Source organism: Aricia agestis, chromosome 1, assembly GCF_905147365.1.
Source record: "Aricia agestis chromosome 1, ilAriAges1.1, whole genome shotgun sequence".
Classification (NCBI taxonomy): domain Eukaryota; kingdom Metazoa; phylum Arthropoda; class Insecta; order Lepidoptera; family Lycaenidae; genus Aricia; species Aricia agestis.
The window spans coordinates 14,591,234-14,607,614 of record NC_056406.1 but is presented as its reverse complement, the minus strand read 5'-3'; the positions used below and the strand labels follow the sequence as shown (position 1 = coordinate 14,607,614).

The 16,381-nt window shown below is 34.4% G+C and overlaps 1 protein-coding gene across 1 annotated transcript in view; it reads left to right on the top strand.

The window, feature by feature from the left end:
• The window catches only part of LOC121729103 (homeobox protein 9), a 44,647-nt gene extending 31,680 nt beyond the window's left edge, over window positions 1-12,967 (top strand). Inside the window, exons 3-6 of the mRNA XM_042117493.1 lie at window positions 9,799-9,913; window positions 10,189-10,346; window positions 10,547-10,695; window positions 10,789-12,967. Coding sequence (XP_041973427.1) covers window positions 9,799-9,913; window positions 10,189-10,346; window positions 10,547-10,695; window positions 10,789-12,468 — 2,102 coding nt within the window. The 3' untranslated portion in view covers window positions 12,469-12,967. The remainder of the gene's footprint in view (window positions 1-9,798; window positions 9,914-10,188; window positions 10,347-10,546; window positions 10,696-10,788) is intronic.
• The last annotated feature ends 3,414 nt before the right edge of the window (window positions 12,968-16,381 follow it).

Below are 16,381 nucleotides of genomic sequence, written 5' to 3'. Positions count from 1 at the left end.
AATTTCAAAATAATATAATTTAATTTATATTCTTAAAATACCCTATTTCAACGAAAAAAAATATAAAAAGTACATGTGATTTTTTTTTGACAATGCACATTACGCTTGAAGGCTGATGAGAGTACATATTTAGTAGAAAAATCCTAGGCTGACCTAAGTAATAGTACATTCACTAACCGCCGTACTCAGAGACATTTAATTACGATTAACCTTGAATTTAATGAAGAGTTTGACAGGCAATGTAATATGTATGGGGCTTATGTCAACATTTTGAATTAGTTACAATTATTAAGTAGCAGTTAATCTACCAAAAAAAATCGGTCTTCTTTACTAGGCACGTTAAACAGCGACTATCCAAAAAAAAAAACAATATTATCAGACATCTTCTGAAAAAAATGTGAAATCACCGCATAAATATAGTAAACCTGCCAGCTCAATACGTGCACATGAAATCCTATCAGCAATAAAATGTAAAAACATTTTGCCGTATTTTAATATTCCAATTCTATTTTCCCTACGAGTATTTTTCTACGGGTTTTATTTATTCGCCGGCGACCGCGAAATCATTTCATTGGCTGAAAGCAAATATAAAATAAGCTATCTGCACTGCCTAAAAGCTTTTTCAATTTACTTCACTCGATCTGATCGTCCGTGTTTTGAATTTTTTAATTGATGTACTTATTTAACTTGCCTTTTCGATGTATAGAAAAAAAATGAATACCAAATTCAATCATTTAATTTTACATTACTGAACATTTGATGTACGAAGATATCACTTTATTATCATAAAAGCTTACCATAATTATTTTCTCATAAAAATATAGGCATTTTTATCGTTTCTTAATTTGAAATCGCTTCTAAAACCGATTGGATGAAAAATATATCGAACAAAATATATCAACAATATTTCATTAAAAAACCAATGAACTCTCCGGTATAATTTTGTAGCGGACTCTTTTCAATGAATCAAAAGAGGATTATAATAATGAGGATTTTGTGTTTTCATCAAAATATATCGCGCTAGAATCGCTAGCAGACTTATTAAGGTTCGTTAACAACAGCAATCTGGCCCCACCCCCGGCGGTGTGGTGTAAACAAGTCATTATCACTAATTAAGCTGAAAGCGATCGAGCTATTTCACTTTCACAACAGAACCAAAAATGTCAAAACAACAAACTATAAAGGCGAGACACAAATATATATTTATATATTTGTGTCTTGACGAGATATTTTTTTTATTATATTTTTTTGGCGAGATATTTTAATACTTTCATCCTGCTTTAAATCATAATTCCGTTTTTACGTATAATTTGCGAAGAAATAACTATTAGGGACTAGTAATGGACCTACAGTAATATTATACTGAGCCAAATGAAATAAGGGAACTGAAAGCCAAATGAAATAAAGTTATAACTTTGTTTTGTTTGTTTTAGTGACTTTGTGGGCAACTTTAAACTTGAGTAGTTATTAAGATCGGAGATCGTTTATAAATAACCAGTAAACTGATAATTGTGAAGAAATTAATAATTTATCATTGACTTCGAAGTTCAAAGACGAGAATTATCTTGACTTTCGAGTATAAAGGATTTTTGTTTTTAATAATTTGTCATATCACAAATTACTATAGGGTCCTACGTCTTACCTGATTTTCATTTACTGTTATTCACTTATCATTTACTATTAATTATGCCAGTTCAAACGTAACGTACGTAACATAAGTTGTAGTTACCACCTAGCCAGTTCAATACGAACTGGCTAGGTGGTAACTACAACTTCAGGGATGATCCCTTCACAAGGATTGTGAGGTGAAGCTTACAACATTAATATTAAAAAGTGGGATAAAAAACCATAATAATACTCGTAATAATATGTTATAAATAATGCTTCACTAAAAATGAATTCTCTTTAAAACAATCAGTACACAAAAAGCTAACTTTTCTCATCAAAGCGTTAACTCTGTGTCATGATTCTATTCCATATATTGTTTACAGTTGAGCTCTATTGTATGAGAGCTAATAACTGCTTTGACCTACATGTCCCGACTCCGCTGTTTGTGCCGGAGACAATCAATCACGAGTAGGTTTGGGTTTCACCAGCTGTTAATATACGACTCTGTAATTAAAGCCTTCCACGATCAAAATAACTATAATATTCAAATAATTTTATTTATTTTCTATGTCAATAATGCTCTCATATAAACGCAGGAAACGTGGGAGTTGAAAATTGTCAAAACTTGGCCAGTACCGACTTCAAAATGATGAAAATTGAGTACAGAATTGGTTGAGGTTAAGTCGGATTTCGAAAAAGGCACTAATGAAGAATAAGAATTATTTTATACTTTTTAGATCATATTTTTAAGAATATTTTTGTTTTGACCTTTGAAGTCGGTTTAAATTTTTTGTTAAAAAATAATAATTTTACTCTTTTTAGTTATCTACAAGATAAGGCTTTATGCATAAATAACCATTACGAATGTTAAATATTCACATTATGTTACTGTAAGCGAAATTGTGGTAAATGCTTGCAGTTATCTAAGCGATGCTGCAATTTCCAAACTTTTATCTTTAAAGGTTCAGGAGTTCTGTTTTTTTTTATTGAATAAGGGGGGCAAACGAGCAAACGGGTCACCTGATGGTAAGCAACTACCGTCGCCCATGGACACTCGCAACATCAGAAGAGCTGCAGGTGCGTTGCCGGCCTTTTAAGAGGAATACGCTCTTTTCTTGAAGGTTTGCAGGTCGTATAGGTCCGGAAATACTGCTGGTGACAATTCGTTCCAGAGTTTAACAGTGCGCGGCAGAAAGGTACGCGAAAAACGCACTGTGGAAGACTGCCACTCATCCAGGTGATGAGGATGGTATGTTTTTCGCGTGGGACGATAGCGAAAAGTTGCAGGTGGTATGATTCCGAACAATTCCTCAGAGCACTCCCCGTGATACAACAGATAGAGGAAGCAGAGTGAAGCTACATCTCGGCGTAATTCCAAGGGGTCCAAGCTGTTTGAAACACTATGGCAGTCAACAATTCGAGCGACCCTTCGTTGTTTACTGTCTTTGGATCAAAAGACACCTTCGTATGTAATTTCACTTATTTGTAACATAATATGTTTAAGTTACTAGAAACAACATCTTAACCACCATTTGTGTTTTAATAAATTTCAAGGATTTACCTCGATTGCTCGTAGATCCCATCATCAGATCACCACTTTCGTAATGCTTACATGAAATTAAGATTCTATCCTATACAACACAAGATTTTGTAAAATCGGTCACAAACAGCGAAATAATCATCAAAATCATCTTTTTCGATGCGAAATATCTTGAAAAGTACCAATGGGCATTGTCCAAAAAAATCACATGTACTTTTTATATTTTTTTTTCGTTAAAATAGGGTATTTTAAGAATATAAATTAAATTATTTTGAAATTCATTGGCTAGTTTTTACTCAATAAATTTTTAAAGTTTCGCTCTGACGTCATCATCGGCGGCCAATTGACTGCAGTATGTTTTAAATTTCCTTTCAATCTTATTTATAATGGCTGGTTCGTGAAATGCAAGTTCTCATTATGTAGAAGCTGATACGAGAAGCTTACCAAAAGTTCGAAACATAATGTTGGTCGAATTTATTGCTAATTTAACGCCATTAAAGGTCAAACAAAGGTTAAACATATTTGTTCAAAAATATAAGTAACTAATGGGTATTTTTTTCGTTTATATACAGAAAAACGATCACTGACCTTATTCCCCGAAATGTTTTTGTAATGAGCAAAATTAAAAAAAAATGGATAATCCCCATTAATGTGTCATAATGTGATAATGCATGGCACAATTGTTGTGATGATGATGATTAATCAAATTGATATATTGGCTTATGCTTTCAGTTGTATAAACATCGCCAAAATCCCCGAATATTATATCTATAAGAATTCAAATGTTCTGTTGGGTACCTTAGGAACCTGGTGCGAAATCTTACTTTTTGGTAGCATATGCCTCGAATACTTCAGAAAAAGTCAATATCACTATATGTTTCCATACAAATTTCAAGGAGTCCCCTCGATTCCTCATAGATCCCATCATCAGATCACCACTTTAGTGAACATGGTACCAAATTCGAGTTAATCCCTATATAACACAAAAATAAATAATAAAATCGGACCACAAATGGCTGAGTAACCGTTGAACTTACATAAAAAAAAATACATACGTCATACAGCCGAACGTATAACCTCCTCCTTTTTGGAAGTCGGTTTAAAAATGGTAATGAAGTTGTGGGTACCGCCACAAATTAAGAATAATTAAGTTAGTATAAAAGAAATAAACATTATAATAATAGTAATAAAAACGAAATAAATATACATATTACATTTATGATGCAAAAATTTTAACCCCAAAAATATTCACAAAATTACCCCCTACAACCCACTGTCTTTATTTTTTCCCACTTTTAGTAGGAAATCCCCACAGTTGGCAACACTGCCCTCGCTCCCCGCGTACTGAATTCAATCGGAATAATGTCGGCAGACAACTCATTTTGCGTCGCCGTGTGAATCAAACAGGACTTTTGTATGAAACTGAATGCAGCAGAATTTCTGCCAGCCGAAATTCTGCGACTCACAACTCACAAATTCCGCTCGTTTGGCTTCGCCCTAAGGGTTCCTTGTTTACTACGGAACCCTAAAAAATAATATTCGGCTAGTGTAAGCATTGCAGAGATTATGTAGATTTATTTTCAATTTGTTTTCTTTTTCAAATAACAGAATCAGAACAAAAATAGCAAATCAGAGGCAGGGAATGATGAGATGTTAAATTACCATCATTAAATGTTGCCTAAAAGTAATATTATAAAATTAAAGCATCTATTAGCAAGAGATCCATTAACTTACATTCGTCTGTGGACAGTATCGGACATAGATTGATGACTGATACGCTCGAGTTGCTGAAATCAAGGCTGAAACCTATCATAATAAATCATGTATCGGCGTGCCGTTTGCAATCAAATATTAAGACATGGGAAAATAGTAAATATTAACTTTATTGTCGTATGTTTTACGACCAAAAAGTTAATATTTATTATTTATTGTGATCAAACTAGTGTCTTCTTCTGAAAGTTGTCAATCGTGATGGATATTATACGGAGCCACTTATCTTGTATCTACTTAAGTCCAGTAGCTCTACCATGAGTTTAAAGCTTTAGTATTTATCGATACTCGATACCGATTACCGACTACGTAAATATTTAGGCCGGTATAAATAGTCAGTATTCAAGATGCATCTCGGTCTCAAGACACGGTTCAGGCTCTGTGATTGGTTGGCTGTCAAAATTTGAACCAATCATAGCGCCGAATCGCGTCTTGAGACCGAGATGCATCTTGAGTACTGACTATTTATACCGGCCTTAGTATGGCGATTTTAGTTCCGCAAGTGACCACTAGAGGCACTGTAAAATTTGCCATACTAAATATTTACGTAGTCGGTATCGAGTATCGATAAAAACTATAGCTTTTAACTCATGGTAGGCTACAGTATTTATAAATAAAACGATTCTTAGCCACGTCTCACAGGTAAAACCAGCATGAAAATTCACGGTGGAAAGCTCCCGTATGCCGGTCACCAATGCCTCTGAATATTTTACGAAACAAACACAATATCGGCGTATAAAAGGTGACCGTCAGGGCACAGTAGCTATAGGCATCGCCCTCGTTAAGCCACATTTTCCCTGACACTTGACACCGGACACCGGACAACGGACAACGGACGACGGGCAAACAACGCCCCCTTAATTGCTGTCAAACGAACACGACCCGGCAATATTAATTTATTTTACACACATTGAATTGCCAAAATAAACATTGTGATACGCCCCATGTCGAAGTTCGTCTAAAAATCAATTTCAGCCAGTCAATGCGTTGGACATGTTCTGTTGTTGCAGTTACTCGTAGCATAGGAAGTTTCAGTTGCAAGTAAAAACTCGTCTAGCGCCGATAGAGATCCGTAGTGACTCTCTACATCTCTAAGTACTCTTTAACTTAAGACGATCTTTGATCTTTTCTTCTTAAATTAATTGTACTTAAAACTATCGTAGAGCTTTCTTTATTAAAGCTTTTCCTTAAATCATTACATAGTATAAAAAAGTCGCTTTTTTCCCCTATGTCCCTTTGTTCCCATTAATCTTTAAAACTACGCAACGGATTTTGATGCGGTTTTCTTTAATAGATAGAGCTTGATTAAAGATGAAGGTGTATAAGTTTCTAATGTGATTTCGTAAATAATTATTTTTTTTCCGCTTACATTGCAAGCACAGGCTAAACCCTACAAGATTTATCAAAATAATGTACTAAGTATTGTACACAATGAAAAGGTCTACAGAAAACTCCGCGATGGTATATAATATCTATCTCTTATGGACATTGGACATCCCACAATACATTTTTTTGTCATTTACTTTTAACTTCAAATAATGGCTAATTTTCGAAGCGAATTTAACCAATACGGCAATAATCCTTATCATCATCATTATATTAAGTACTGTACACACGAATTATACTCTTTTATTTATGGTTGAAGTCTAAAGTCTAAATTAAAGAAATTACTTTGTTTCTCGAATCCTCTTCATAAAATAATATGAAGATAAGTAATGAAATCCCTAATTACTTTTTTCTAAATGTTTCATATTTTATGGACACAAAGTATTAACTCACATAAATATAAAACGGGAAAAATGGCTCGCGTTTTATTTTGTTAAAAGCGATGCTTTAAAATGAGTGCACTTTATTTAATTAAATTACCATTGGCAGAATATTAGAAGAGACGCGAGTGAGGTCGTGTGCGAGCTCGATACTGAAAATGTTGCGCTGTTTATTTTCCAGCTAACTTTTTCGACAAACATTTGAATTTCTTAATTGAACGAATAAAGCGAAACGCTTTCTGCTCTAAAATAAAACAACTACACTAATGCGGAAAATATACATTACTCTCTTAGCGTTGCTCAAAACGATATTAGGGTTGAAACTTGTAGATTTAACATTGTACTTTAAACATTGTCATACGGTCTGCTAAAATATGTAGGTAGTTTATTTACGACTATTCAAAATTTCTAATCTACAGAACGTCACATGCCTTTATTTTATTCCGTCAAAACCTACGTTAAAACTAACAATAACATATTCCCAAAAGAAGCGTATACGTCCCAAAAGTTATTTGCGATAAGGTTAACTTAAATGTAACGTTTAATTATTTAGCTGTACCTACGTGAAATATTATACTCCATATCAGTGTTATTTATCGCGTTGATTCATACTTTTGCTGTTGATGTTATTTTAGTAGCCTGTAGGTAGGTAAGTAAGTACTTAAGTAGTATCGAACTATAAGCATTGTTATTTTCGATTAGGTTACATACCTAAGGATCCCTGGCCAGCCAAATGTCAAAGTTTGTATAGGGGGATCACGACATTTTTTAATGGTGATGGGAGGGTGGCAATACCCCTGTGACACAGTATAGCAATATAGGGATATGTCATATTGCTATACTGTGCCTGTGATCACACCTAAGCTTTGCTTGCTTTTATTTAATTTTAGGTTCTGCTAATCGATCTAATTTATATAATCGAATACAATCAGAATATTAATAGAGTATTGTAGTACCAAATTATGGTGAATGTAAATGTACTTCAAATCGTGCTCGTGTGCTTAACTATCAGTTTGAAGCCGCAGCCTGTAACCGCAACCCCCGCCGTGATATCTACCGTCGCGATCTCCTTAATGGCGCCCTTGAGCCTTCAGGCCTCAGGGTGCTCTTATCTAAACAATATTTGTCCTTTACAACTTCATAAATATTTATATAACACTTTTAATACAGGAGCAACATAAGTTGGATTTTTTTTAAACTCGTTTCTCAAAAACTTTTACGTAATACTTTACAAAATTTATGAGGTGCAAGAAAATATTAAAATATAAAGCATGACTATCGATTTCTTTGCCTAAATATTGTAAAGCGTACATAATAGATATGTTCTCTGATAAAATATATAAATTATTATATTAGACGATCACTATATATTGTTGAAAATTAGAGTAACATACTTAGAGTCCCTGACTTTAAAAACTTTCAATCAGTGACATGTTAAATAGCCGAAAACTCAAGCATGACCGTTTTTGGGAGCCGGTTATAAATACAGAAAGACTTTTGCAATAGAGCAAGTCGGTATTTAATATTTACTTGTCAGACGAACTTTATTGAGCAGAACATTTTGTTCGTAAAATATATTTTAATTCCTTTGAACTACAATAATCATTATTTGTTGTTTAATTTTATTTTATTTGCAATATGTACCATACTGTATACCGCTGCTGTGTTCGCTAGTATCGTGATTCGTGACATGCTTAATCCTCCTCATTTACATAATACCTTCAACTATAACTAGAAACTTAGTTCAAGGCCTTAGGTCTTTGTAGCATAACATCCGCTTTTAATCGGATTTTGCCTTGAATTCAGGAATTACCGAAAATGAGGCTCTACACAATTGTTTGTCTTTACCAAATAATTTAATTACCCCATACACACTTCATAATAGGGCTTAAATTAAAAAATGCTAATTGCTTTAGCTTTAGGGCCTTTTAAAAAACTTAATTAGTTCTAGGCTATCCACCACTTAACTTGACAGATAAAGTAGGGAGAATCCGGCACTTTATCAGGAAGTGGTGAAACAGGCCTTTAGTCTCCTAAATACGTCACATATTGCACGTGAATTGACCCTATAGGTTAACTAACATAAATGCAATAACTTATAAATCAATGAGTAGGTACGTTAATTCAGATAAATTTTAGAAGTGTAGAGTACTGTACATTACTTTAAGAGGGTTGATATACTTTAATACTAGTTTATATCATGGTGATTCAACTTGTACACGGAAGTTTATAATTACCGTAATAAATAGCACAATACTGACACTTAAACGTGCTTAAAGCAGCATCACAAATACAAAGTTGGCGACGATTTCAGTCTCGTCGGTTGGCAGCCGCGGCTCAGGCGGCGCGGCGTGCTGGGTGACTGGCTTGCTGCCAATCTATGAAACGTTTGGAAGGACACAAAATCGCATAAACCACTTTTGAATAATTCCTAATTTTAAATGAGTTTTAATTGTAAATTAAGGATAATTGAATTAATTTTTTCTTAATTCACGATTCACTCGAAAGCTAAAAAATTACTATTTATCTCAAATGAACATTAAGCTCATCTAGTAATTTCCTACAAAATAAACCAAACCCATATTATCGCGACTCTATCATTAATTTATGTTCACTAAAAGTAAATTAACGCGCTCACCCTATGTTACCTTCGGGGCGTTAAACGAACGGTTACATTGTTTGGCATCCATCGTCCTCTGACCTTTCTCCTGGCACTTATAACAGAATGCGGAACATTTGTCAAGTAAAATCCTGATAAATGGTTACCCTAAGCGTGCTCTGGTTAATGGGGTCAATTTGAATATGTCTAACAGACGTGGCATCTCTCGGTGGTAATGCAAATTTCCTTCTCGTGATCGCTGACTTGCGGCGCTTCCTATTTAACACTAGAATGGGTAGTCGATCAACACCGTCGTGTTAGTTTAGGCTGCGCGAGGACTCGTATGTTGATTCACTCCTTATTGACTTGAAGTGATTCATTTGCAATTTGTGCTATGATTATTCTGTGATGTGTACAGGGAAAAGTTTAAGACGTTAGAATTTACTATTGAAATTCTCTAGAGTCTAGAACATATTAAACCAAATGCAAGTGCAATATACGTTTAATTGTTCCAGTGGACACCACCGCACAGTACGATGCAGTTCGAGCATACTTGAAGGAGTTGGACATATCGAGCGCTGTGTGGGTCGGCCTCATTCGAAGCAACCCAGATGGTGACTTCACTTGGACGTAAGATAATAAATATTAATAAATATTCGCGAATAAATTTGTGACAAATTAAGGTATGATGTAAAAGGTCGAGACCAATTCTGAGAACGAATAAATTAATCAAAAATATATTTTCTTGCAAAACATTTTGTATCTAAATTCAGAGAAGAGTGCTTCTAATTAAACATTCCTAAACAATAATTTGACATTGATTCTACGTCAAAAAAATTATTGTAATTGCTTTAATTTTAATTAAACTTTTAGGGTAGTATATAATTTATTGGTTTTACTTGTAGGGATTACCGGGGGCTGAGTGGCGATGGGTACTGGAGCTCCGCCCCGGACTCGCGGTCGGCGCCGCTGTGTGCCGCGGCGGACCCGGCCTCCGACTATCGCTGGGAGGCCCGAGCGTGCGGCGGACCCTCAGTCGCCTCCTTCATATGTGAACTTCCTGGTAATTGGTTTATTCTTACACTTTTTCTTACGATGCACGATGGTAAAATTCTAGCCAGTGAAAACTAGCCTTATTTTATTACGTCAATATAATATTATAAACATGATTGTAAAAATTTTTCTTTAACGCCATGAAAAAAAAATATATAGTAAATATTTGCATTGGTCTATCTAAATATTAATTTCTGAAAAAAATTGCAGTACCGCAGTGGGCGCTCGGTAATGAAGGTTGTATGGTACGAGAACTACCTGCATTGACAATACTATATTTGCCTGAAAGCGCAGCTGTTCAATTAACTGCAGATTGCGGCCTTGCTGGAGTGAAGCGCGTACAGTGTACAGGAAATAAGGTAGTATTTTGTTCAATCTTTAATATAGTAAATTAAAACTCTAAAATATATTATGTTATAAACCTCGAATGTAAATATTCACTGTCGTTACAGAAACGAGAAGATTTGCTTAAAGAACTATCTTGCGGCGTTGAAGATCAGGGCATCACCACTTTGTACAGTATTTCTAGTGCTACCCAAACTACGACAGACACGACACTCACAAGCCAAGAATGGAGTAGTGAATCTCATTCTTATGATTTTGCTACGACAGAACATGACGAAGAGTTCAACCAGACGATATCTATTGAATCCACGCCAGTATTTCGAAATTCTATCATTTATACACCAAGTAATGTTACAGATAAACATTCTAGAAACGATGAAACCTCCGACAGTATTTCAGTAAAGAAACCAAAATATATTCCAGAAATATTAGACAACAACAATCTTCATAGCAATGAGGTTCCCAAAGTATTTGATAAAAACGATGACTTGCTAAATAATATCAAAGAAAACACAAACAGTGATAACGACGTAAAGCATAAAAAATTACAAGAAGAACTGGCCAGGTTGGGTAATTTAGATACAATATTCAGCCAAACCACTGACCATTTTGTGCCTCCCTTAGTTATGGCTAAAGCTAAACTCAACGATGATATGATTGCTTTATCCGTGGAAGAAAAAATCGCGCAACAAATTGCCGAACATCACTTTAAAAAGAATTTCGAGGATAATATTTCTCCTGAAACTGGAGAAGCTGATTTAAATGCATCTAAACAAGTAGGAAACAATTTCAATCAAAGGCCTGCCTTTGATGACCGACTAATAAAATCACCTTTAGTGGAGAAACTCAGTATTGAAAGAAGTAAAAACTTACAGAAGCATATCATACCTAAAAAGAATAACAAATACGATGATAGTAAAGGAGATGTTCCAAAAAAAATGAACATGAAAAATGTAAAATATTTTAAATTGATAACCTCTACTAGCAATAGTACCGATAATATTGAAGGACCTAGAACAACTTCACCAAACACAAACAATGGAAACTATACCTTGGATGACACATCTATGGAACTTTCCATTATTTTAAAGGAACCAGAACAAAATGTGAAAGAAAATATAAAATCTGTCACTGATAGTTTTATCACTGAAAATCAAACAACTAAAAATACATTAGGCATGAATGATGAAGTAATCAAAATTGTTTTATTTAGAAATGGTAACGAAACAGATGCTACTCCGACTGTACTAGATGTAACCACAAGAATACCATCTATGGATATTGAGAACCCTGAAAATACTTATTCCACCTTATTCGATAACAAAACTGAAATTCACTTTAATACAAGCAACATATTTTATAATTATACTTCGTCCTATTCCGATATTAAAGATACTACTGCGCCAACGTCAACTGATAGCTTAGTCACAAAGATATCGAACATGGATGCTACAACAACTACAAGTGCTACAGAGACTGCAAATATACAAAATGAACAAAAAAACAAGAATAACTTCAATAATTCTACTGCAATAGAAAGTACTACTAGTCCATCTGAACTTGAGTTAACATACACAACAATTGATATTAAACATGACTCGTCAAACAAAACCGAACGGAATGAAACACTGAATAATACGATGGAAACTACACCGGAATTCGATGATTTTCAATCTCCTCTGCTATCGGCTGCAAATGAACCGTTACATAAGCCTAGTCGATCCAGACGACCGCAAACATCGCAAAATCGAGCAAACAAATTCAATCCATTTCGTATCCTAGGTTAAACGCTAAACAATAGTAATAACATACCTTAATGATGAACCTCGACTGCCAGAGAAGGAATTCTTTACATCGTTCTTTACAAAATACTTGTACGACTGAAGTTATCAAAATAACCTTTTTTAGATTAAGGAAAAAATCACATTCACAATTAGATACAATTGTGATAGCACAGTGCACTTAGTTTTACTTGTAGTATTATGTTATCAGTGTTCACTTACAATATATTATGGGGCAATTAGTACCTACCTACTGAAGCATCACATCATAATTTTCATTCTGTATGTAAGTAGGATCATGTAGAGCGACACTTTGCGTTAGGTTTAGTCGAAATTGATATTGATATATTATTATAGTGTTCTCTCGAGTGTTGAGAAAGTTATTAGTCAATTGTACTGTAAACAGTAGTTATTATTTTGTAGTTAAATATTATTTTTGTCTTTATAAAGGCTTTCCGAGTAGGATAGGCCAGTTTCATATATTGCACAAAATATATGAAACAAAAGTCAAAGTATATAATATTTAAAATAAAACAATTATAACATGATCATATCAATTAAGTCTAAGTATAACATTATTATATAGTAAATTATTTATTCTATTAATTATTCTATACATTACTTAAGAATTTATGTGGATAACAACGCTTGGCGTTAAGTATTGTTACAACATGCTCCGTTAAAACAATAATATTATTACATTGGAATAAACTCCGCGTATTCTTTCATTTCAATTGTAAGACATAATACTTAATTAACACAGCATTTATATTTATGTAGATAATAAGAATTTTATAAAATAAAGATTTAAAATGGAAACCCGTTTTTTAATCAGCGCCTTTGACACTGTCTGTTACAAACATAAGACAAACGATACGATAATATAAGCAATAAAGAGAATATAATACCCAAGAAGATGTATAAGTTTAATATTAATATTAAAAAGAGCAAAGTTTAAGGGCCTGTTTCACCACTTCCTGATAAGTGACGAATAGGCCAAATAACTTGACAGATCAAGTATGGAGAATCTGTCAAAAAAGTTGTGAATAGCCTATTCGCAACTTTATCAGTAAGTGGTGAAACAGGCCCTAAGAATAATGTACCTGTAACTGGAACATTCCCGGCGCTGCGGAGACAGGCTCAGTCAATATTTGCTGTACACTTCGATAAAACTGACAGTTCTAAGTAATGCCGTCTTCTATTCAGTGTTGTTTAAAATAACAAGTTTTGCAGTTAAAATACCCTTCCCAACGGTTCGTGAAGGTTTAATTAGGAAAATGTTATTATGAATATTGAAATTAATGAAATTGAATTTTTATCTCTAAAGAATATAAAAATCAACTATTATGATGATTGAAAATTAATTAATTCATGCACAGAGGCATCATTACTAGAATATTTGCATTTGAAGGAGAAATTAGCGAAAAAATTGTTATTTGGCAGTCACTTGATTTTGTAACAAATTTGATTCTGATTCATTTCACGCAAGAGATGTGATCGTTAATCGTGATAATCGCGAGTCGCGACCGACATCGCTACATAGGTAAATATTATTTTCGGTTGGTACATATGTACCATCGAGGAAGTTGATTCCTATGCAATTGACAGACCAGCGTTATTTGGTCGAATATGTCAATTCAATGTTAATTGTGATCTGTCAGCTGGGTTTGACGTAACGCAACCAAACTACTTAGGTCCCCGATTTGCATAGGAATCAACTTCTCTGATAGTACCTTTGCGCCTAACCAGACATAGCAATTAATTTAAGCATACAGTCGTACCTGCAATTAATTTACTAACCCTTTAAGCTAATATCTACCTCTATATAGTATAGAACTGTAAGGGTTAAATCAGACCTCAACGTGACGCGTAGATGAATAATAGTAGACGACGTAGAGCTGTTTAAGGGTCAATTCAGACCGCAACGCGACGCGTAGATATGCATTTCTAGAGTATTTGTACTGAATTGACAGATTTCGTGAGCTTGAGACGTCTCGCAAATCTGTCAAAATAATACTTTAGAAATGCATATCTACGCCTCGCGTTGCGGTCTGAATTGACCCTTAAACAGCTCCACATCGTCTGCTCTATTTTCGTTGCGATGATTCGAAAAGACTCTACTCTTATAATCACATCTCAACACAATATCGCCAAAGACCGAAAAGCTTAGTACCTACTTACGTTGTCTTTATTAAAAACTAGCTGTCCCGGTGAACTTCGTGTCACTTTAAAACCTTCCCTCGACTTCTTAAAATCAGCCTAATCCGTTCAGCCGTTTTCAAGTTTTAGCGCGACTAACACATTTAAAAATCCATTTTTATATATAAGATTACTAGCTATCGGCGATAATATATCCCATAATGCTTGACTTGTTTCCAATACAATTTGACGAGCTGTTTCCTTCCCCATTCGATAATCATATGCTATTGATTTTAGACTGTTTCCATAAAATAAATACCTGCAAGAAAATTAGTATCTCGACAATCATATAAATGTGCCTACTTGCCTACAATTTTATTTTCTTACTAGCTGTCCCGGTGAACTTCGTGTCACTTTAGAACCTTCCCTGGAGTATTACGAATATTTTAAGACTAAAATCAGCCCTATCCGTTCAGCCGCTTTCGAGTTTTAGCGTTACTAACACAATTGGAAATCCATCCATCATCCAGATAGATGAAATCTATTTTATTGCGATAAAAAATATTATATTCGATTGTTCTCATTATGAAAATAACAAAGAACCCGCAGTCAATTTATTTTATCGACGCAACGCTCAGTGTTGAAAATTTAATTCATGAAAATTATGATTTATTCGCTCGAATATATTATCGGTACGCTACGATTTGAAGTGAAGCCCATAGATTACTGTCGAACATAAATAATCCCACAAATTAGTTGGGAATTAATGTCGCAGCTCACAGCAGGACGCTTCGTTACGTCATATTGATCAGCCGCGTTTGAATAACGTTTATTAGGGCGTAGTGTCTAAATTCGTCGAATCCAGTTCAATATTGACCTTTATATTTTGAGCCTTGAATTAGGATGGTCGATAAAGATATCAAAGTTCTTCTACTTCGACTCAAAAGCATTTCACTTTAAAGTAATTTTTAATTTTATGTATAGTACACAATACACATAAGTTTTTCAGGATGCTGCTACTAAAAATGTCGAATGTGAGGTAAGGTTTGACGACCTCTATGGCTCAATTGGTTGAGTGTGTGGCAGCTCAAACCGGGGGTCGCGGGTTCGAATCCCGCCGACGGAACAAAAAGTTTTTCAATGTTCCCGGGGCTGGATGTGTATTAAATATGTGTATGATATAATAAAAAAAATATATGCAGAGTATAAAAGTATTAAACATATTTTCGTTGTCTGGTACCTGTAATATAAGTCCTTCAGGTACTTAACACGGGACGAGAGTCGAGACTGACGTGGTGTGAAGCGTCTATAGATATATAAAAAAAGGTGTCATGACTAATGGCACAATAATTGGCACAATACTCATGATAGTTTCTACCTGTGGGTGGGGTAGGTATCACTCAGGAATTGTCACCCAAAATTGGGTCACACGCGTCCCGATCCCATCTATTATTCAAATTTATTAGCTGCGACACTAGCCTGGATCAATTGGATGGGACACTGAAATTACTATCGACAGCCTCGACGGGTTCAAGTAGCTACTAAATTACCATTGACAAGTTTATTCGATTCCATTTCCCTATTGAACGAGTCAATATGGAAGCATTGACAGAAATTGAAATTGTAAGGGTGGGTATATTGATTTAACCTATTGCTATTACATACACTGCCTAGGTATTATATTAATAATATACAATGCGCACATATTATAATATATATTGTTATGCTTAAAAAAGCAGCAAAATCTCTTAATATAACCAAACTCTAAAAGAGTGACTAC